This window comes from Anopheles arabiensis, chromosome 3, assembly GCF_016920715.1.
Source record: "Anopheles arabiensis isolate DONGOLA chromosome 3, AaraD3, whole genome shotgun sequence".
NCBI lineage: Eukaryota > Metazoa > Arthropoda > Insecta > Diptera > Culicidae > Anopheles > Anopheles arabiensis.
Window position 1 is genome coordinate 93,679,717 of NC_053518.1, and position 23,753 is coordinate 93,703,469.

Consider the following 23,753-nt stretch of genomic DNA (forward strand, 5'->3'; position numbering starts at 1 on the left):
GAAATCGAATCTACTAATTGACAATTGAAGTTTACCGTTTAAGTGGGTTGTTCCGCGGTTGTCTCGTGCGGCAGGCATCCGATAATGGCAGTTCGCACGCGAGTAAACAGCGCCATCCACGCACGCTCGTGCGTAAACGTAACGTGTTTCCGCATGGTGGTAGCTGGCAACAAACACACGCTGGCGGTCGAAAACAACAAAATATTCATAAAAGCATAAATCATGGGCCCGGGTTGGGACGATTGGGCGGTTTGCGTCACTTTGCTTGTGCGGAGCGCTTACAGGTGATGGAAGAAATGCGCGATAGAGCGAACCTCATAAAACATAGGCAAACATGCGGGAATGCCGCGGAACGGCAAACAAGCAAGATAACCTGCTGAAGTTTGCTCCTTCAACCCGCCCGCACAGTGCGAAACTGCATGTCCGTTTTCTTTGGACCTAGAATTGACCTTTGCGTCCCGGGACGAGCTACACCCGTCCATGCCGTATGGCAGCTGGCACCGAAGCCAACTGTCTGCTGTCACCAAGGCGCGAGGATGAGTATTATGCACGATAAAAACATGATCATAAACACTCATCCCATCGCACCCGATAACGACCCGGGACGGCGCGGTAAGGTGCCATTGTCTGTTTGTAGGTCGTCATGCGTCACCCGCGCCGTGGAGGCTTCTAGAGCTGCAAAGCTCGCACAAAGTTTCGCCAGCGGCAAACGTACACACAAACAGCCTTGAAAAATCTATCTGCTGCGGGTGCTATCGGTCACTGCGAATCCATTCAACGCAGGGCCATAAAGCGGAGGTCCGAAAATAGATTGACAAAAGCTTTATGGGCTCCATTCTCTTCCAAACGGCAAGGTGAAGGGTGTTGTTTTCTGAGCAATCAGATCGGATCAAAATCAGGTCAGTTTTATTGGCCTTAGAAGGGAAGATGGATGGAAGATGTCGTTTGGATTAGAAACGTTTTTGCGCGGATGAATGGTAGGAACGCCCGGTGATAAGGGAGTTGTCATATTCGTGCGAAACCATAAATTTCGCCAGGCTGATAAGGCAGACCCGGCAGGCCCTGAGACTTTACGCTAATTGGTGCAATATTGAGGGTGTTTCGTTGTAGTACGCCATGTTTACGATGTTTGTTTGGCCGGCTTGGAGGCCGGTCCGTGTGCATCTCGAGCGGAAAAACGATCTAGTTGTCGCTATCTGCTACGATCGGTGTGTTTATTTTGGGATGCTACTGTAGCGAGATGAGTGATGCAAATTGCATAGCTCTAGGCGTTCGAGCTCTGTTCGCATCACATCACTTGACTAACGTCTCCGAAGCACGCTTTCCCCGAAAAGCCATTAAAACCAAAGCCCCCACAAACCCATTATCGTAACTAATCGACCGCAAAGCAAAGCTATCCACCGTGCCATCAGCCAATTAAGTCACCATGGGCAGCAGGCGTCGAACCGGAAGCGTTAAGGGTCACGTAAACCTCACGTAACACTTAGTAACACATTCCTGCTTACCTGGAGACGAATGGCCCACGTTCGAATGCAAAGCACAAACACGGTGGGCCGGGTGGGCAGTGATTTAAAGTTGCATGAAGATCCGTCCGAAGTTAGCCGAAGCAAGCCTGCGGACTTCTTGCCAGAGTGGTATCGAACCCGTAAGCAGGACGATAAATATCGGCCACTAATTGTGCAAATGCTGGACGTTGGCAGACTCGAGTCCCGGGGCACGCACAGGCACGAACGGGATGTAGCTTCGCTAACGATCGCAGCCGAGGCCGCAATTAAACCACATTAGCTCTGTAAAACGGTGCTCTAATAGCGTTAATGTTATAGGCACTAAATTTACATTACACGCACGCAGCCTCCTTGCATGTGGCCCTGCGGCGTTGGCGGTTGGTGGTTTTAGATATTCGTCTCACGAGCAGCCCGAGCTCCAAAGTGAAAGCTGGCGTTGTGCAATAGTCCCTCATAAATAATTCCTTCCCATTCTTGGGACTAGGGAATGGTAAGAAAGTTCTGGCTGGTTTGGTAGTGTCTTAGTCTACCCTACCACATGTGCACAACTGAGCGGCTACGGTGGACGGTTCTGTTCATTTCCTTCAATGGGGAAAGCCGCTCTAAAGTCAAGAATGGATGGCATCGTACCAGACCGGACGACAAAACGGTTGTGTGCCGTAGTCGTGCCTTGAAACGAGACCAAAACGGCACACATGGAAGACATGCACACACACACCCACCCACACACAGCTGGCAGGTCGGTATGTGGTTGAGCGTCGGTTTTATCTCGATGGGCCCCCGGCCCCCGGTCTCGGGGTTGGTCCCCGGTTGACGATGATTATCACTGATGCCGGCGTAATTGGTAGTGTAATAATAAATTAACATTGCCCAAACCATAACTCTGGCCACCGGAACCAGTTCTCTATCGCTTGTATGCCTGTGTGTGTGTCCCTTTGTCTCTGTTTTTCTGTTCCGTGCAGCAGCACTCGCTCCCACTGGAAGTTTGCGTACGAGAATCTGACGTTGGAAATCTTTGGGGATTTGCAGGCAGGGACTAGAATTGAAAAGTTCGCCCCGTCTATTGTAAAGAAGCGAAAACTATCCGTCCGTCTTTTTTTGGGGACGTTGTTGCTGCTCAGCAATGGCTCAGCCTCACATTGCGTAGCGCGTTGTTTGTGTGTGTTGTGTGGGGATCCATTGTCGGTGAGATGGTAAGCCGATTGGCATTCGTGTTGCGGTTTTACCATACGACACAAAGCTCTGAGCGCCTGGGCCACTTTGTTGGGGCTGGGCCGCGGCTAAGGGTCATAATAAATTCAGCAACACTTCAAGCCCGGATTTTAAGATTCAAATCTCGGCAGTTTTAATTCGATTGCAGCCCGGGGGTCGGTAATTGTTGATAATTGAGAATGATGTTGCAAATTGGATTACGGACGGGCAATTAGTAGCCATTTAATCGGATATCATATTTCACGGCATTGGTCTGCGGTACCAGCCGACCGGGAGCTTGGGGATGGCTTTTCTTTGCGGATTGTGGCTGCATTTGGTACTGAGTGTGTGTGTACGTGCGTGGTTTATGGTTCATGTTTACCGTGCAAACCACCGGACTGGACAGCGAAGAGTTATTATCAATCGATTAAGAGTGTTTTTTTTCTCCCCATCTCCTCAATTTACTGTTTTCTGTGGTTCATCGGCCAATCGTCAGGCACCGGGTTGTGTATTAAATCAGGATAATTATGCGTCATTGCGGGTTTTGGCAAGCGAGAAATGAAAAATGTGATTATCGAATTAACATGTTTTTGTGTTGGGGTAGAGGGTTTAAAGTGGCCAGAGCTTTAATGTCAGAAGCTGCAGAAATGGTTGATGATTCCTTTCACCTTTCAACACATCTACGCTCTTCTCGGGGAAGCTTTTGATGGAAACTTATTGCAGCCTGGTTGCGCCACGTCAGCAAACAGCAACAATCAAGCGGTGGACCTAATAAATGTTCCGGCACGGATGCCATTTGTGCGGAGATTTCTTCACGTACTGTTGATGTGTTGTATGCATTTTGCATGACGAATGGGCCGTGAGAGTGCGGTTAGTTCTTTGGTGGTTTTCTTGCGCTCGAAGCACACGCTTCTTGAAGACGTTCTTCTGGAGCCGTGATATGGTTGAGCGAAATCTTGCACACACGCTTCATGCACTCAATCGTCGTTTGTCCTGAGATAGTTTCAGGACGGGCGTTTGTTACGGGGTAACAAATGTACAGCCGGATCAACCATTTCTACCCTTCATTTTTATCGCTCACGGGCACATTTGTATTCGAAATGGGTTGCGAAAAGTGTGTGGGAAAACGGAAGAACAGAAGTGCGCGGGGGGAGAAAAACTATAAATGACCCATCCGATCGTAGCCGTTCCGGATGGGATCGGTTAATACTCGGCCGATGTGGTGCGGTGTATGTGCCAGTGCTTAGGTTTTTGAGAGATTGGTCCAGTAATTGAACCGGATAGACATGGTACGTCTTCATCTTTCTCAGCCGGGACTGTTTTTTTTTGTATTTCTTCCACCGCTTCATGCAAGAGCAAGAAGATGGCTGGCTGCTGGACGATGTTGCTTCCTTGCCCGATGGCAGATTAATACCGATTGACCATAATCCATAACCCAAGCAACGCCCTGTCCATTTGGAGTGTGCCGTCGACTGCAAAAGAAATGGGGATTGTTTTTCTCCTCCCTTGTTTGCGCTCAGTCAACCGATGAATCAACTCACGAAACGGGAGTTACTGGCAAAGTTGGAAAAAGATGTCTTGAATGTAGTGCCGAAAATCGTTGGCAATAATCCTTGACTCTTGCAGGTTGCCAAAAATATGTCCAAACCCCCTGGATTGGAACGATCGGAATGAATCATTTTTGGAAGGATGATTGAACCACACGGGGGGTGAAACTTTTGGCTGTGCATCATAATCCGGTATGAAGATTTGCGTATAGCTCATTGCTTCTATACTTAATGTACTGTAGTTGAACTTGAGCATGGATGTAAAGGCATATTTATGGACATTTTTCATGACTATAGTACATTGTAATAGTTTCACATGTTTTCAATGAGCAATCGAACGAGTTTCATAATGTAGAAATTCACTGCCGAAAGACGCCTAACAGTAGGCAATCTTCATTGTCTTTGGACAATCGCTTCGACGCTCATTCCACGCAAACAATGAGGCCCCTGGCTAGCCACCGTAGAACAAAAATTACATCACTCAAAGAAGCGCCTGGAACACATCGTCCGAAAAGAAGGTGGCGGAGGTAAATATTTACCCATCGCTTCGTACGGTTCGTGCCACCCGGGAGACTGCGACCTGTCCGTCTAAGCTCCCAGGCCCACGATGCACGGTCGATGCGGGGTTATCTCCCCCCCCCCCTATAATCAAGCTCACGTTGCTCATCAAATATACATCGGGCCTTTGGGTTACGCTGTGAGGCCAGACCGACCAGCGTGCGCTCCGGGCCAACGAAGGTTTGCCGCTCGTACCGTTCCGGCTCGTGCCGTAGGCCGTGCCGTGGTCGAAAATTAGCTTGTTTGCATTGAAATTTCCGCCTGCCCGAACATTGCCAATTGTCAGCTACCGGTACCGTTTGGCCTTGATGAAGCGCTGGGGGAGCGAGCGGCGGGCTGGCCATGGGGTAAAAGGACTTTTTCGCTAACGACGAAACTGAAGGCCTAGTAGGTGGGAGCCAGCCATAGCAGCGTTGCAGAGTAAACAAAACACCAGCAGGGCAGGGAAGAGTAAAATCGAAAGAAGAAGCAAGCGTGTAAAATGAACAATAACAGTGTATGAAGGGAGAATGCAGTGAAGCATGACAAGAGATAGACGGGGGAAAAAAGAGAAGGAACAAATCGCTTGAGCCAATGTGTATAAATCAACAGTGGGGATAAAAAATGACTGTAAGTTTTTACAGAATAGAATAAAAAAACTGTTGTAGGAGATTGGGCAGTGCTTGAAAGTGTAGAGAACTTTGAAGACTGAAATGTATGTAAAATACTCAAAAATGACTAAGCAGCAAAACCAGAATGGAGACGCCTGGTGTTTGTATCGAAAATGTATACTACAAACATATTTATAAAGGATTTTTCTGCACATGAATAATCATTTGCAAATGATTTTGTATTGATTTTTCTCGCCTCTCTCTCTCGCTACAAAATCATGCTAAATTGTTTCGACATCAGTGAAAGGTTCAATATTTTCACGAATCGTTTCTCAACAAAGCGGTTTGAGCGTGCAAGCAAAGCGGTTGCATCGACCGTTGCATTTCCAAGCGCCCACAACGTCGTTGTTAAACATTTGCCCGTTCGAACGGAGCAAACAAGTGCGGTGAGAAACACGTTTCAGTAAAAAAGAAAGAAACCCACACAACCGCAACGAACCGCTGATGGGAAACGGGATTGAATGCTTATCGCTTCGGAAATTCGTTGGTAAGCGCTTCGCAATGAAATCTTTCAAACCGGGTGAATCGGGTACGTGCACATCCTTTGCTTAAACATTGATCATTGTGGATTTGCAACCCAAAAAAGGCACGGCACGGAGAGCGAGAACACGGTCCGTCTGCTACCGAAACCTAACTATCGGTCGTTTCAAGTGTATTTTAGCTGGCACCGAGAGGGCAAAAAAACGCCCTCAAACCTCAAAACCGACAGAAGCAGACGGAACCACACGCAAGGACGGTGGATGGTTGAGAAAACCTGTTGAAAAATCAATACCAAAAGAAAGCAGCTCACCGTACCATACCGTACAGGGAAGCAGCCGCATCGTATCTCGCTAATGCAAATATCCTTCCAGTTGCCATTACGATTACGGCGTTCCCATTTTGTGTGCGTCGACGTTTAATTTCTCGTCGGGCGGATGTATCGAGCAGTCCCCGAATCGACTGCCGTTAGACGCACGAACAGTTTCTTCCAAACACTCCCAACTACGTATTCCGTATTTGCGGTGGGTTAGAATAGACGGGTGAAGGTTTTATCAGCAAGTTAAATAGAGCGTCGGTTTCTAAGCGTGTACGAGTTAGTCTGCGGTGGTTTTGGTCGAAAATAAAGATGAGAAACTGGGCTGAAAGGATGGCATTAAACTCATCTGCTTCGATGTTTGGTGTGTTGGTGAAGCACAGTTTTGTTTGTGTTGGTATCGGTTGGAAACATTTTTATGTAGTCGATGGGGAAGAGTCTTGCGAGAGGACGTGGGTTTAAATTTCAAGAGTTTTTGTGGGTTTTCATTTCGATCGTAGTCTTTAAGCTGTGTTGAATAAGCAATTGGATCGATTCTCAGTTTGTCATTTTCTGTATTTCATTTCAATTTCACTCAAAAAATACCACCAAATACACTTCAGTCCTTAAAGTCGGTAGATCTCATCTCTGCGAAATAATTCTTTAAAACCCGAGAACGGATGAGATGCAAACCTGCCAGAACACGATAAACAAATAAATAAAACAACAAAATGACGTCGTAACCGATGAGCGAAGGTTGTGATAATAAAATCTCTATTCCAAACTCGTACCAAAGCATAAAAAGAGACAGTGAGAGACACAAAAACAGCATCAGTTTATCTTCAAATCAAGAGAATTACGATAAGAAAAAGAGAATAACAGCGAGAGAGAGAGAGAGAGAGAGTCAAATGAAGAGAAGTCAAATAAAATGTGTACTATCTCAGCGGTTAAATATGAGCCACGAGAGCCACAGCTAAGCACGTGCAGACGTCTTTATAGCACCGCTGAAAAGACGAACAGGCTCAAGGTGGCCGTTAAGGGTGTGCGCACGAGAAGAACTTTACTCGCGCCAACCAGAACGAGAGCGAAGAAATTGATTTGTACCTCGTACGTCCTTACCGAACGACCGAGGGTGGAAGCCATCCTGTACTGTCCTGCCCATTAGTCATTCGTGTTGAAGATAAATGACGACATGGCGTGTACTTCCCCTGACTGCGCTATTTCTACACACTACTACCACCAGCGGGCATGCTTTGGTGCGCATGGAGACGGGAAGGGATTCCCATCGCCATCTTCAAATCGTCTCATCTCGCTCACACACGCACCCATTGTGGTAGCTCTCTTTCTATAAAATTTCAACGCGCGCGCTTCGTTGGTATTGGTGAGGCAGCACATACACATTAACGTCTGCACACTTAGCGTTGCGCTTCCCCAACCGAGCAACATCCATTTGCTACCGACTACAGGACGACCAGCGCCAGATTACGTAGTCTGCCGGGCTTATAGCGCCATCATTTTGTTTTGTTTTTCTTCTCTCTCCCTCTAGCCTGCTGGTATTAGGGTACTCGAGGCATCTTGCGAAGGGTGCGCGCAAACAGGGCAGTAATAATTCAGAACCGGCCCCTGGTGCGCATGTGAGCTGCTTGGAGCAGGGCTCTTTCGAGCGGTGACTTCTTGGAAGCGCTTGGGTTGTAAATAATTTTACTACCGATATAAAAATCCTCACCTAATTTCAATTAATTAACACTAATGAAGGGAGTCATCGTTTTAATTTGATGTCCTGTTGTTGTGTGAGCGCGACTTCGCGGGCCGCAGGAAGTAATGAAGATGATGAGGTCATAGTGGCAACAGTTTGCAGCATATTGCCATACTTACGCGTGTAACAGTCATTACTTACCATGTTTTCTTCCATTTTGTTTTTATTTTCATGTCCCACGATTGCAGCTGGCCTCCCGTACAAGGTGTACGCCGGGCACGATTCGGTGCTGGCGGAGAAGCGCAAGCAGCGCCGGATACGAACGACCTTCACCTCGGCCCAGCTGAAAGAGCTCGAGCGAGCCTTCCAGGAGACACACTATCCGGACATCTACACGCGCGAGGAAATAGCGATGAAAATCGATCTGACGGAGGCCCGCGTACAGGTGAGTTTTGTTTCGAATCGGAAATCAGGTCGGCCGAACGTACCGGACCACCTGAGCCTTCGGTGCTGGTTGGGTGGTTGATTGATTAAATTGTTTCCTTTTTTTTTGGGTGAGTGCGTTCCGGATTTGTCTGGAGCATTGTTGTCTCTTCCCTCTGTATCTCTTCAAAGACTCCGGAAAAAGGGCATCTTCCAAAGACACGCAGCAGAGGCGTGCAAATAAAGTCCATTATTTATGACACGTGCCTTGCTCAATATTTCATAGCCTGCTTGAGCCTTCTTGAGGTGCGCAAGAAGATGATGGGCAAAGGAAGAAAACAAAACAGGCCCGAGCCATCCCAGGTTCGAGGGTCCTTCGGTAATGTTTGTGCATTTTAGATGACTATCTCTCTCTCCTCTCTCAATGACGCTCGAACCAGGGCAGGATACGCGTATCATAGCGGGGCGCCCCGAGAGCGCTTGACACATGCCGTACGATTACGAGTGGGCAATAAATTTATCACCTTCCTTCCATCCGGCAGTGTGTGTGTGTGTGTGTATTGGACATTTTGGATGGATTGCCTTTGTCTCTCCTGTCCGCCCTCCCTCGAAAACAGCCCGTTACAAGCGGTGAGGTGTTTTGGGCAAAGCAATCAGACAATCATGGCATCAGTAGACATCTTGAAAAGATGATCAAAATATCCTCTCCCAGATGCGTTCCAGAAACAACTGGCCAAAAAAACGGGTCATCTAGCTGTGACGAGGTACAGTGCGGGGTGGGAATAAGGAATGATGGATTATTGGGTGTCGTTTGATAAGCATCGTTCGTTGGATGCTTGGACGATGAAGTTCGTTTTGGGAGTTCATTTTCCTTTCCGAAGCGGACGACGTCCGAGAACAATTCCGATTAGGATGTCATGGCGTAGAGGCACACGTCCGTCGCAGGGGGCAAACGTTGGTAGGCTTTCGTTACACTACCACAACTAATCTGCCACATCAAGATTCACCTCGATTAGACACGACCCTCAACACGGCGCTGGAAGGGCCGGTACGATAACTACCGAGAAAATAAGTTGTAAAACAAGTGTCGCAAATTGATTTGCCTGTGAACGTGTTGCAGAGGGTGCTGGAGAGGTTCGTTTTGGGCTTTCGGCAACCGTTTTGTAACCCGATACGAGCGTGTGAAGTGGCTCAAAATTGATGTCACATGGTGGATTGGTCGGGTGAGATTACACGCTCACAATGATAAGTTGGGCAAAGAGGGCTTGAAATGGGAGTGCAAGATATGAGTGAGGGAACTCCTATAGCAGTTGGCATAGGAAATTATGCATTCCATGTGGTGTATGAAGTTTTAACAAGTTGGTGTTGTTACAAGGATTGCATACATTGAGGCGTTGAAACTAAAGCGTTTCTTAATTACTACACCGAGACGAGAAGATGACATCACGTAGGTGGTCGGTTTATTTTTTGCTCCATTCTATAGACAACGACACCAACTCCAATGGAGTTGTGGATTTTAAACGACTTCTTTCCCGCAGATTACCGCATCCATGTTGTTTTGATTGAATTACATCGAATGTTATCTTTAATCACATTAAACCAATATTGTTAACAATTTGTTGGCCTTTGGTTCTTGTTCCGGTAGCCCGCTCAATGTCAAGTGGCGTGGAAGGTGTGTCTGGCTTGAGTAGAATGTGGGATGCGATAATTTACATCCCGACGATGACTGGCCTGCTCGTGGAAAGGCTAAACGCAAACACATTCCATTTCAGTAAAGCAATTTCACTCTGCCTGTGAGTGCCACAGCATGCTCGGGTGAAATGTGATTAGCGGACGGTTGTTCGATCATACCGCTGCCATACTGCCATATGTCAAGCTTGACAGATGAATAACAAGAAAGATCTACCGCTCGCCCGGTTTGGCCCCGTCGATGCTGTCCGGAGTGAAGGTGTTGATCGATTCAATTATGCGCACGGTGAAGTGGGTGCGTGTGGCAGAGAGTGTACACAGTTTGCAGTGTTTCCGGTCGACACGATCGAGTAGTGACGGTTTAATTGAAATTTCAATTCAATTATCGAACATTATATGTCGCGCAAGTGCTACCGCCCAACGGTGCGGCATGTATGCGCGCGGAGTTCGCTGATCATTGTGTATCGCAATCCTGTCTGTCAATTTGTTGGGCCAAATGACGTAGAGTAAGCTTCGGATCGGGCCAGGTCCTCTGGAGGCTCTCTCGCTCTCTTTTAATAATCAATAGAGCATTATTGTATGTCAACACGAACGTCTGTCACGGTCGTGGTTCATTCAACTCCGGGGCAGCCAACGGTCCGACGGTCTCTTTTCGGGCAATGCCATCGGAAATGCGTTATTATTAATATTGACAAAAAGCGACCGTGCGTAGCGGACGGAACGAAAAGGACGTGGAAAACAAATTTCCAAAAATAATGTCCTCAGCACCGAGCGCTTTAGTTGGGAGTCGTTTTTTGCTGTTTCCATGCTTTAAATAAAAGCGTTTTTTTGTGCGAATGATTCGTTTTCCAGCCGATTACAAAAGAAAGGAGCAACAAAAAGGTGCCACCAAAGTGCATTTCGCTAATGAAATTCGGTAGCAATCATTTATGTACGTACAGTGATGTTCTGGAATTGCGGAAAATGCAGCACCGAACGGAATGAACACATAACCGGGATATGAATGAGTTGTGTCGGGTGGTTGAGAATTGATATTTTAAGCACCCCCTCTTCTCTTGCTCGCAGCTCTGTCGAGGGAGTTGATTGGAGACTGAAAGGTTTTCCCGTTCGATTTGGGCATGGCGGTCAACCAGTTGCAGTTCTCATTAAATTTTTGACCGTGCAATTGTTGAATGTGGTTGAGGGTGTAGGAGGTCCTACCTACCTGGCTGAGTTGGGTTCGGGTCGCAGAGGATACAAAGTTGTGTACAGGTGATCGGTGTCAATCAGGTTTGTGTCGTGTAGCGGGGAGTGAGTTTTGAGGTGGCAATCTGCGCTTATAATTAGTGTCAGACCGCGGTTGCTGACGTTAGCATGGTTGAGCGGAAGCTAAGTTCGACTGCGAATGCAGGACTGGGTTTGATCGGTCTGTCAATTAGTGTGAGTTGGTGGAAAGTGACCAGGTTTAAAGCAGGATTAGTCAAAGATAGGTGAATGTTTGTGACAAACAGTTTAGATGATGTGGTCATACTCTTGTGCCTATTTTGAATAATTAAAGGCAGAGCTCAGCATATAACATTAGTATTACTTCAAATAGTCTGTTTAAGTCCAAAGAAGAAATATAATGTAAATAGATTAAGAAGTAACATTGAATGTAACGTCATGCTTGTTCTGGTTTGGCTAAACCCAATCCTCTTGCTTATCCGTTTTGCCAACAATGAATTAAAACCAGTGCATTGCAACCACACTGTAGTAAGAAACGTTTCGCCCAAAAGTAGGGGACCACCATCCCTCACGGCCATCTAAACTGCACTGTACAAAAGCAAGAGCACCCCTCCTTGTTCGTTCCGGAGATGATTGAATTAAAATTCATCACACATCTGTGGTGTTTGATGGCATAAACACGTCGTACGGATGGGAACCCTTACGCGTATGCGCGACTGGGTGAGGGCTATTAAACATCGATCCAGGTCCTCCCCTGCTGGTGTGTTCTTTGTGCGACATGGGTAAACATTTAAGAGCGATAAAGGTTTGCAACGCTTTGGGCTAGACTTTTATCGCAAAATCGAATGCAATGCACGGGTGCAATGGATAGATGGCTGACCTCGATCTAAACCATTAAGCTAATTAACCCATATCATTCGCGTTTGTTGTGGAGTGAAGATGTTATCCATAATTGAGAGCTTCATACTTAATGCGTTTCACCTCATTGTGGTTATTGATACCGAAAACGTTGTTATTTTGTTGATACAATAGATCCGCTGTGTGATTGTATAAAATACGATACGTTTTGTTGGGATGTGTGAGCATTGTGTTCTAGATAAATGACCATTAAGAAGTCAAAACAACGAAGAAAGGAGTTTTGTAATACATGAAAAAAGAGCATTTTTGTCTCATATGATGGATTGACTTTTAAGACATTGTTTCAGTATGCCGCCTTATGATTAAACCTCCAGTTCGGTTGAAAGCAACAACAGCCAAGAAATATGAACCCAATGATTGTTTGGCTTCCGGGAAAAGGCTACACTAGATCGTAAATAAAATTCATTTCGCTTGCATATTCTGCTTGTAACAATTTCCGCACACTTTAAGTGATACACAATGTGTAGTGTGCAGAAATCATGCCAGCCGAAGAACAAGGACCTGGAAGCTGTAATGATGGAATGGTGCAGAGTACAAAAAAAGAGGGAAAGTATGTGCAAATTAAATGAGATAAAAATGAAGCAAAAACAGGATGCGGTCTTCCCTCGCACACATACATGAGGTAAAAGTCTAAGAAGTCTGTACAAAAAAAATGCTGAAAAACACAGCACGATACGCACCCACAGAAAGAAAGACAGAGAGAGAGAGAGAAAGAGAGCCGGAGCAGCGGGCAGGCGTGCTCTCGCGTTCGAGATGTCAAAAGTTTGAAACAATTTAATTCATCACGGCCGGCATCACCCATCCGACCGACCGGGCCGGATGAAAAGGAGGATGAAAAAAGAGGCCAGCAATTGGGAGGATGAGGCTGCGTGGCGGGAGAAAATATAGCAACATTTTACTCCCCCATAGAAAGTGATGCAAAGAAGAAGGAAAGCCGAAGAGTAATGGCGCAGGTGAGCTGAATGGGGAGAGAGTCGCTAGAAATGCCGCTTTGCTAAATTTATTCCCGTCGCGAAAGGACGGTGGATTCCGTTCATTCGAAGGAACGGAGAGTGTGGCACGGTGCGGCCAAACAAATGGCGAATGAAACGATTCATTCACGGTAGCGGAAAGCCATTTCTTTGTTGCTGTGTAGTGTTTTCTTTTCGGGTGTGGAATTAAAGTATGAAAATTGGGAGAGAACGGCCATTAGAGCAGCTGAGTAAGGGTATTTGTGCGTTAAATTAAAGCGTTGGTTTTGATTCAGCAATGGTAACACTGCTCTTCCCTCATCGAATCTGATCGTTCTAATCAAATGAATAATTGATTGAAGTGTAAGAGCGTATCGGATACATTTGGATTTATGTGTTTTTTGGCATGGAATGGAAGGTGTATCGTTGCGCATGATCCACCACAAGAACAGTCACTGAAACCGATCCTAGATGACTGTTAATTAAAGGAAAAAAGAAGAGACCTTTACGGTTTCAGGGGGATCTTCACTAGTTAAGCTAACACAAACTGTGTACTCAGAAGCAGGTTTTGTTCCACCGAAATGGTAGGCGGAAACGCATTGTGACCATCTGCGCAAAAAAAAAAACAGTAACAACATGGTTGAAGTGTAAATGGGGGATATTGTTCAGCAAATAATAACATCTTTTTCCCTTAGAATGCTCTATAAAAGGTGTATCTGTTTAAAAATTCATGAAACCCACGATAAGGAGCAAAAAAGAGTTTAAAATACACACATACAGCCTCAGAGTTGTGCAACCGTCCCTTATAATGATCAGATGTTAGCGAAACCGTCCAGACTTACGCTTTGTATTACCCTTTGTACCCAAAAGCAAGCGACTCATATTTCTCTTGGAGCATTTTTCCAATCCAATCTCAATTAGCTTACCACTTTCCAACTGCCATCGGTTGGTCGATTACACCGTGCCGAACCTGTGGCACTTCCTCTCCATATGCGGGGAGTATAATCATAGTCCAGTCGAGAGAACCGTATGGAACTGCTGCACATATGGTGCCCCGTGGGCCAGGAATGGAATTATTTTTCTCGATAAATATAAATCGTCGTCATCGTCGCTTGTTGTCGTTGGTCCCACCGCCGTTGCTGGCAGGTGAGCGAGAGCGAGCGGTCTGTGTGTGTGTGTCTGGATACTCCACCATGGATCCCGTGGCATCCCTGGACCGCAAATCATAAAACACTGGAACCGACCCGGGGAAAAGCCAATCTGCCACTGGTTTTTCCTCGCGGATAGCGTGCTCTGCGGTTTTAATGGGAAGGTGGTAAAAAACAGACACACAAACATACCAGTTTGCATCTGAAAAACAATGACCTCGCTGTGGAGTAGCAAGAAGAGATAGAAAAAAGGAACCTCCTGGATACTGAAACAGCATAGAGCGGCGGGGGAAATCCTTTCCTTTTCACGTACTCACCTCAAATTACAAACCGGTCAGTTGGCTGGTGGTAGGATGGTTTGGTCGAATGACCATGTAGAATAGGGTGGTTTAAGGTACAGCTATTAGAAGCAGCTGTAGTATGATTATGAAAATTTATGCTTACGACTGGCCAGCGAAAAACCGCGATGGTGGAAAATAATCTGCTCGTATGGTCGCGAAATGGTTCGCTGCTTTGCTGAGAGTTGAATTCAAACGTAACAGTTTGAGTGCTTTGTGTACTTCATAGTATCTGCTTTGTAGTTAAACAGGATTTAGAAATGCATAAGTAAACTTTCATAGCAAACTAACGAGTAAAAAACAAAGCTTTGTCGATAAAACGTTCAGTGCTATTGCTTCTACAAACATTTTTACTGCTCATCGATACAAACACCCCTAAATAAAGCACCAAAACGTGGATTAAACAGAGTTGAAAGTCACCACCGATCCACCCAAAGCCCAACCACCCGTGCTGTGGTTGAATCTAATCGAAATTCAAAATTCATGTTCAATTATTTATCGCACACAAACACCCGTGGGGATTTGGCTGGTTCGCTAGCAGCGTAGGATCAATCCCGGGGAATAAACACTATTAGCACTTTCGGACTTGCCCGGCAGACTGTCACTGTGAGCTAGAGCGTCATAGGCAGTAGCTCCAAAAACCACAAAACCATCACACCCTTCAGAAGGCGTTAGTCAAAAACAATAAATTATCTAAACACTGGACATACCAACTTGTGTCTGTGCAGTGGAGTGGTGCAGTTGGAAATCCGTTTGGGAAAAACTAAATGGACAAATGTGACAGGTTTGGGAAAGGATGGAAGCCGGGAAGCGCTGGGAGGTTCTCATCATGAAGCCGATCAAAGTCGAAATTTATTCAAATCACCTGCGTAGAACGCCTGTCCGGATGGGGATATGCATGCAAATATTAAACTCTAAAACCAATAGGCTGGAAAGCATAGCAGGGGGGAATCTGTGCGTGAGGGCTTCCGGGAAAGGCAGGAAAACAATTTCAATAATTATTTATGCTTCTCTGGAGGGCGAGAAGAGTCAGGAATATGTTTTGAAAGTGTGTGCTATAACCACAGTTGAAATTGTTTGTAGTGATAGTAACGATAATATGTGGCAAAAAAGACTCTGCAGACTTTTGCTTATTGGCAGTAGTAGACATAAAAAATATTCCACAAAATAGATGTACTTCCGAAACTGTCACAAAAGAAGTAGTTTTTTTATGGAGCAACAATGACAGCTTAACAAATGATAGTGTCAGCTGTCATTGAGCAATAGTTACTGTCATTATTGCCAAGTGTCTACAGCTACTGCACAGTATCTAATGGTCAAGCCATCCTTCCCTCTTTATGTAAGGGGAAATCTCCAACAACAACAAAAAAACAGCATGTAAACCATGTTCTTTCCGCTGTAAACACCATTCACAATGAATAAAAAACATCACTTTAATGACCTCGACACCCGGAACTCGACAAAAAAAGCGAATACCAGAAAAATCGTCAACCACCAAACGCTAACAGCAGGATCATCCCGAACCAGGAGGGGAGCAAAAGGTCTAAAGTTTGCGAAGTTAATTGAATAAACATTGAGTAACAACACGGCGGAAAAGTGATTTCCCTGCGAGGGTGCACTTTTTGTGCGTGCACGGAAGCGCCGGAAGAGTGTCAACCGATGAATGCAACCCAGCCCTCCCTCACTCTTTGCAGAAGAAGAATTATTATTCATCGATTAACAAGTGAACGCTCCGGTTGGCGCCCCTTGCGCGGTAGCCTTTAATTCTGTTCGTATGGTTGTTTATTGTTCAGCTGCCGAAAAAGCTAATCAAACGAGCACACACCGAGGGAGAGGGACCGGCCGAACACCCGAGGACAATTGACGTTTTACACTTGCCGCTTGGTGCGGGATAGCAGGGGTTGGAACAGGCCCGCAGGGGTAGGCTCAGTGTCGTCACCGTGATGAAGGGAAAATATTAGCACAAGTGCTTCGTTATCCACTAAGCAGGATAAACAATGCTTACTGTATTTAGTTTATTGCTTTACAGTCACCCTCCATCCAGCGTCGTTGTGTCATTCGTTACGGGATGGTTGGTCCGTTCTGGTGGTGACGATGGTGACCCAAGAAGCATAACTACCATGCGAGGAAGGTACGAAGGCTTTATGGGCTGCTGTTGCTTGATTTGCGAACCAGACCGAACCCTCGTTCTACGCTCACCGACAAGCGAGGACAAACAGGGGACGGTTTGCATGCTCGAGCTCGAGATGACTTGTCGGCTGGTCGGTGGAAAATTGTAGGGGAAGGTACGATGTTCATCACGATGCGACCCTTGCGGCGCGTTGTACGCAGCATCGTACGCGGTGCGTTTGCGCTTGCACGTGGAAGCATAAATGTCGCGAATGAAGATATCATTGCCGGGTTCGATTGTTGGGTATTTGTTTAGCGAAAGTATCACCACATCTGTCACAATTTGGTGAGTTGATGTTTTTCTTGTGAAATGAAACGATAGAAGCGTTATGCAATGTTTTGTTGAAGTATGTCAGGATTTTCGCTTGGATCAGTTTTTTTTGCCCAAATATTGAAATGTGCAAGATTTCAACACTTTTTTGTATCGATCTAGAACGCATTCGTAATCGAGACAACGCTTTGATTGAATAAAGACCGCATAAACTCTAATCCCTCCGGCAACATCGTCCGGCGCTTTTATAGCCAATAGCGTACGTGTCACTTTTTAATGGTATATCGCTGCACAAATTTATGACCCAAGACGGTTTGATCGATTGATCGGCCTTTGAATGTGCCGTCACCAAGCGAGGGGAAAGCAAGAGGGGAGAAAAAAGTTTAAATTTTTAATTTAATCAACTTTGCAACCAAACCAAGAAAAAATGGCATCTCACTTTCCACCAAAGTGTCCTAAGAGACCCCGGGTGCGATTGATAGCGTAACTATTATGGGAAGAAAATGGAGCGGAAAAACACCCAAAATAGGGCTCGGTGAAAAAATCCTTTCCCCTAACCGAGAGTAAGAGAGGAGGGCTAAGGGAAATCGGTTTTATGTTCGATTTTTATGGGCATGCCATCGCTAACCTTTACAGCCGCTGGTAAAAGGGTGTCAGAATGTGTGAGTAAAAAGAAAATGGGATGAATTTTAATCGTTGCTGCCCGCTCCCCCCGACGGTTACGGAGATGTGCTCAAAATGCTCCAAATAGTCCTCGAGGTGGACTGCGAAGAGCGCGTAGAATTGAATTAAGGTCGAAGTTGGTGCAGTGGCACGGAACGGACGAGACCCAATTTCGCGGTTTCATAGCATTGGGCTCTAACCAAATCAAGCGCAAGGGAAGGAGCGCAAAAAAAAGGTCAAATCAATTTCGCAGCCAACCGCTCGACCATGCATTAATTATGAAGGCGATCGTTTTGTAGATGTGTGCGAAATGTTTGGCGACCAATGTTTGGGATGAAGAATGCGGTCGCTAAGGCTCGTAAATAACGTTTTGGGAGCGAAAGTTTGATTCTTTTTTATGGCGGTTGTTTCCGATCATAAAAAGCCCATCGCTTTCTAATTTCTCCCGCTCGAAACGGGCACTTTCAGAGTGTGTATGTGTGTGTGTGTGTGCTTGCATAAATGGAGATGCGGTAATAAATTGAATTTCATTCTGTGGGAGGCTCCGACCACTCCAGGGATTGAGGATTCTTTATGGAAGATTTGCCATGTTTTACGATGCAAAGCATCGAGAAGAGAGTTTTCTGAGAAAGAAAGTAAAAAGAAAAGGTTCGGCGCCATTCCAAGACCACGCAAAGGATCATTTAATTAGGCAATTCCCTTTGCGGAGGACTCGGATGACACTATCGGTGCTACAGGTACAGGTGCACAGCTCGTTTGCTGTCAATTTAGCTCAATCAGACTGTTCGAGAAAGACGCAAAGAGAGCAATGGAATAAAAGGATATTTCTTTGAAGCAGACTTGTCCAGCAGTATGTATTATTTTGATGAGATAATTTAAGCACATTCACATCACCGAACGATTGTGGTCATTTTGGATAGCCACAATGGAGATGCTCTTCAAGCTGCTTAAATTTGAAAGAAAAACAACATATTGAACCCTGATGATGAGAAAGATAAATATCAACTTCATCAAGCCTGTAGAATTCTTGACCAAAGGATGACATGTGAGTGGTTCATGGACATGATTGCATGATTTTTTTTCATCTTTAGCCGGTCTACAGCTCTGATGAGCAGCAAAAGCTCACATGTCTCGAGCCGTTGGACAACGATGATGTGACCAACGATCGGCAAACATCCGGAGCATCTTGAGAATCCTGACAGATAGATACATAGAACAAACAGTTGTTCCGTTCCGACATGTTCCCAGTCCACGCCTCAATGATGGAGAATGGATATATTTATAAACTCACACATGGGGAGCGCATGGGGGAGCGCATCTATAAATGAATTGTTTATTTTAATCATTCATAATCAAATAATAAATTAAGAAAGTCAAACAACGACCACACGACCAGTTCCCTATTCATTTGGGATTTTCTTAGCGAACGTTGTCGTACGATGTTTGCTATTTGGATTTTTTTGTCATTTCAAAGGACTTTTGATGAGGAGTGAGACGTATGTTGTGAAGTCTTCAACCGGTAGAGCAACCGCCAAGAAACCAGTTGGCCATTTGTCGTTGAAAGTCCGATTGCGGATGGCCGAAGATATCGCTCCTTGTCCGCAGTCTTCATTAGCCATGGGTGGCCACTTCCTTTCCAGCCAAGCTCCAGCAAAAGTTTATTTGAAGAATTGTATAGAACACCAAAAAAAAAACCCCTGTACGTTTCATCCTAACTTCTCAGCAATAGTTAAGGCAGCGGCAGAAGAGAAAGCAAAGAAAAAAACTCCAAACACACACTTGCACGGAGCACACAGCAACGGCAAGGACGACCGGACCAACGACCAAAGACGAAAGATTCCGCACTAATTGCATTAAAATTCAGCACGATTTGGGTCAAGACGTTGGCCGGGGCGAAAGAAAATGAATAGAACTGACCAGAGCAAGAGCAGGGAACGAAGGCATTGGACGGCGGTAAGCCAACACAACCCAAGTCCTGGGGACGCATTTTGAATAGCAATCGGGTTTCGGGTTTCGGGGCTCGGACAAGAAGTTTACCCAAGAAGTTCGAGAAACGCCGGCAGTTGTGGGGTTGCGTTTTGGGTCCGGGAAACCGGGAGGAAAAAAGTACTCGAAAGGCATTGCACGTGAGTGAGGCGAGGAGATTTGTTGAACACGTTGGCCGTTAGAAGCAACAACAAAAAAAACCGGACGGCAGTGATTGGAGATGTAGAACAAACTATCGCCCAACCCAAAAGGGGGAGTCATTTGGGAAAGCAAAGAAAAATCGGATTGAAACTGGTGTTTTACTTGTGCGAAGGAAAGTAGTTTCTGTCGGTTAAGTGCTTGCAAGTTGGCTCGTTTGTTTAGTAAATGCTGAACTATTTTAACGGAGGTCCGACAGCTCATGTTAGTCAAGTCTGTGGAGTAGCATAACTATACAATGAAGTTGTATTTCTTCTACGTTCAAAAACAGCTACTTGCTTGTCGCGACTGTAAAAGTACTGGGGTTAATACAACAGTAAAAGTACAGCGGTCAATCAGTTCCAAACAAATACCGTTTATAGAGTAAATATCGACTTTTCCAATGCTCCTCTTCATAATGCTTCGTAACAAAGAACGGCAAATAACGAAAAGAAAACACGCACACACACAACGACTGATTGGCTAATAGCAAACTAACCGGTCACCAAGTCCCAGGCAAGGCATTCCAGCCAGTAACGGGGCAGCACGACACAACAATGTCCAGTACAAACATTGAAGCGGAAGGTAGTCGCTGTTTGTGCGGGATGACCAAATCAAGCGTGATTTTCGGTCGGATAGGAGGGGGGAGCTAGCTTTTGTGACAATCATTGTGTCATAGGAGAGGGTAAAAAACTCCACCTCTCCTTGCTACACATGCCAAGCAAAGCGTGAAACAAACGGTGAAAGGGGTAAACAGGGTTGGCGCGCCGGATGGGTCAAACAAACGGGAAGTAAACATCCCCGGGGCCATGTTCGCGGCCCGAAAGCGCCGAATTTGCAAAGTTGATTAGATATTTAAACACGCGACACGCGTGATGAAATGAAGCTTAAAAAATGTGCACCACTTCGTGTGTATGTGTGTGCCGGTGCTTTTGCTGCGCGCCATTTCACGCGTGTCGCGCGCCATTTGGTGGAAAGTTTTTTTGCTTCCTCTGTCTTGTTGCTGCTGCTGCCCACACCACCTTCCCGACAGCCGTAATGTGTTAGCATTTTTCGCACATTCTGACAGTTTGCTTTCACGCAAACTGGCGGGGCAGAATGTCATTGTTGTGTGCCGGTGAAGCGCTTGTAGGACACGGTGGCGCAATATGATTGTCCCCCGCGACTGTTTGCGCATACCGACAAAGTTTGCGCGCCCGCTGCTAATGCCCCGTGCGTGTGTGTGTGCGCGCGTGAAAAACCGACACAAAATGCTTCCAGTCATTTCATTAATTGGCGTACGTAAATATTAGCTAATTAATTTGAATATTTCATAAACGTTCGCCCGCTTGCCGTGAGGAATTCAGCACAGTTGAGGGGAGCACGATGCGCAAGGAAGCAGCTTGACGTCGTTCTCCTGTTTGGCATACATTAAGGCGCACGCAGCGCGGACGGGAGCGTAGCAGATGCGTTCGGGTTTCACCGATTGACAGTTTGCCAACTCGTTTGTTTGTGCGAGGTGTACCAAACACACACACATACACACAGACACACAGACGCTTGTGGTGAGTGCATTTAGATTAGAATTTCGCACAATATTTACCGCCAATAGTGTATAATTAGTGGCGAATGTGGCGATGGAGCTGTGTAGTTGGGTTTATTAAAGTTTGATAAAATCATTGCAATTAAGGCTGTGCACGGGCACACGGGCCCGGGAGGTAATGTATTTTTCATGAACCTCTATCGGATGCGCTGTCTATCGTGAGGGGTTTCGTGGTGTAAGCGGGTACGGTTGACAATGGCTGATGATGTTGGTGTTGGCGGTTTAGTACACATTGTGCTGAGGCTCAGAGAGCAAATATGAGCAATAAGTGTGAAATGATGGTGGGTTATGTTCGTGTCGTTAGTATCTTGCAGGGTGTGAAATTTGAAATATGTAACGATATGTATTTGTGTCGTTTAGATGACAGGCCAATATTTTGATGTTAGATGTAGGGCAATGCAAAAACATGACAGCACGCAGGTGCAATTTAGTTAGAGTGAATGAACGAGCTGTCAAAACATTGAAGTATCTTACAAGTGTACATCTATTTGTTTTGAGTTGAAATACGCTGAAATATTAGTTAAAGTACTTAAATTGAATGATTCTTTCCCTTAGTTAAGAAATCTTTTCAACAGACATACCTTTTCTTTGCCATTGCTGCTACTAATATCTGCTCCATTATGCTCGGTCTTCTCCTCCTCCACATCGCAGGTCTGGTTCCAGAACAGGCGGGCCAAGTTTCGCAAGCAGGAACGGATCGCCCAGCAGAAGGTGTCCAGCAACAACAGCAGCAGCGGCAGCAGCAACAGCAGCAACAGCAGCAACGGCAGCACCAACAATGCCGGCGCTAATCAAGATTCATCGTCCGTGAAGAGCGAGCAGAAGTCGTCGGTGAACGGTGGCAGCACGACCCCGAAGGACATCAAGCCGCCCGGCTCGCCCTGCCTGTCCGTCACCACCCTGTCCACCACGCCCAACTCGAGCGCCTCCTCCCACCAGTCGAACGGTGATATCAAACCAATTAATGGTAAGTGTTTTCCACCGATTCACAGTGTCATCCGTGGGTTTTCTTATCTAGCCGATACTGTTTCTCTCTCCCTCTTTGGGAGGGTTGTGTTGAGGGTTGCCTCCCTGGTTGAGGGTTTGCTGGAATTGTCGCACAATGATTGTCATCCTTGAATCCTCTCTCGATTTGCACCACCTACATACATACGTACACACGCGCTCGCACGCACTACACGTGCATGTGCTTGTACACGAGCAAGAGACGCCATTGCTTATCGCTTCCACACACCCCGTACGTCGCTAATGTCGTCCTTGGCGATGGTTGCGCTTGCGAAAGTGGTCCCATTTGGCGTTGGGATGGTGCTGTCGTAAATTTTTCATTATAAAAGTCACCGGAAGCCAGCCGGAGTCGGAGTCGGTGTCTCGAGGCGTCCGTCCGTCCTTGCCACGGTTTGCCAGGTTGGAAAAACAAATCAAGAGAAAACGTGTAGTACGTTTTTTCTTCTTCCTCTCCACCTCCCCAGGACTTGCTACAATGTAAGTCGTCCTAGATTTCTTCCACCTCGTGCGGGGGGATTCCATCTTTGCAAGGGCTATCTGCCTTCTCCCACTTTCCACGAATCCTTACGCAGCGTCTTATCGCGTAGCACAGAGATTCGCCTGGCTTTGCCGTAAGTCGTGTGTAAAAGCGTGCTTTTGTCGCCCAGCCACCAGGCGCTGTTATTACGCGCTGCGAGGAGACGAAGCGAAAGCTACACCACGCAAGTCACCGTGCGTTACTGTTCGAGGGAATGGAGCACGAGAGGATGGGAAGCGGGGCGTGGCAGCAGGCAGGCAGGCGCGACATTTTCGAAATAATCTGACATTAATTCGTATAAATGAACGGTGTAACAAGCAATTTTCTAGATTAAACCAATTTAATACCATTTCGCAAGAATCCGCCGAACGCTCCGTCGCGTTACAGCGTCTCTCCGAGGCTCACTCCTCGCGGCTCGAGCCAATCGAAAACAAAATGAAGCGCACAGCTTTCCAGCGTGTGCGTTGTGTAACAGGTGGTTTTGCTGTACGCTCGAGATGATATTTTCCATCAGCTTGAGCGAGTTTGAGAAAGATTTTTCACATGTTGTTCGCGCTAAGAAGCGGGAGATGCATTAGCGTTACGGTGTCTAATGTGAATGCGCCACAGAAGAAAGGATATAAATGTGTCTTTAGAGTAACTCAAATTACCTTGCCATTATATCTTTTGTACATAGGGAGGGAGAAAGTTCACTAATTTAACTATGTTCCATCAATAATGGAAATGAAGAAACTGAGAAACACAGATGAATGTGACTTTGGAGTCTTCTGAATGTCCCTGAACCCTCCTTGCTAG

General features: G+C 46.1%; 1 protein-coding gene across 2 annotated transcripts in view; it reads left to right on the forward strand.

The window, feature by feature from the left end:
• The window catches only part of LOC120900513 (paired mesoderm homeobox protein 2A-like), a 36,506-nt gene that overhangs the window by 10,355 nt on the left and 2,398 nt on the right, over window positions 1–23,753 (forward strand). For both annotated transcript variants that reach the window (XR_005739214.1, XM_040307607.1), the window contains exons 2-3: window positions 8,168–8,364; window positions 22,088–22,403. Coding sequence is in view for 1 of the 2 variants with exons in the window: in XM_040307607.1 (XP_040163541.1) it covers window positions 8,168–8,364; window positions 22,088–22,403 (513 nt within the window). In the remaining variant the exon portion in view is untranslated. The remainder of the gene's footprint in view (window positions 1–8,167; window positions 8,365–22,087; window positions 22,404–23,753) is intronic.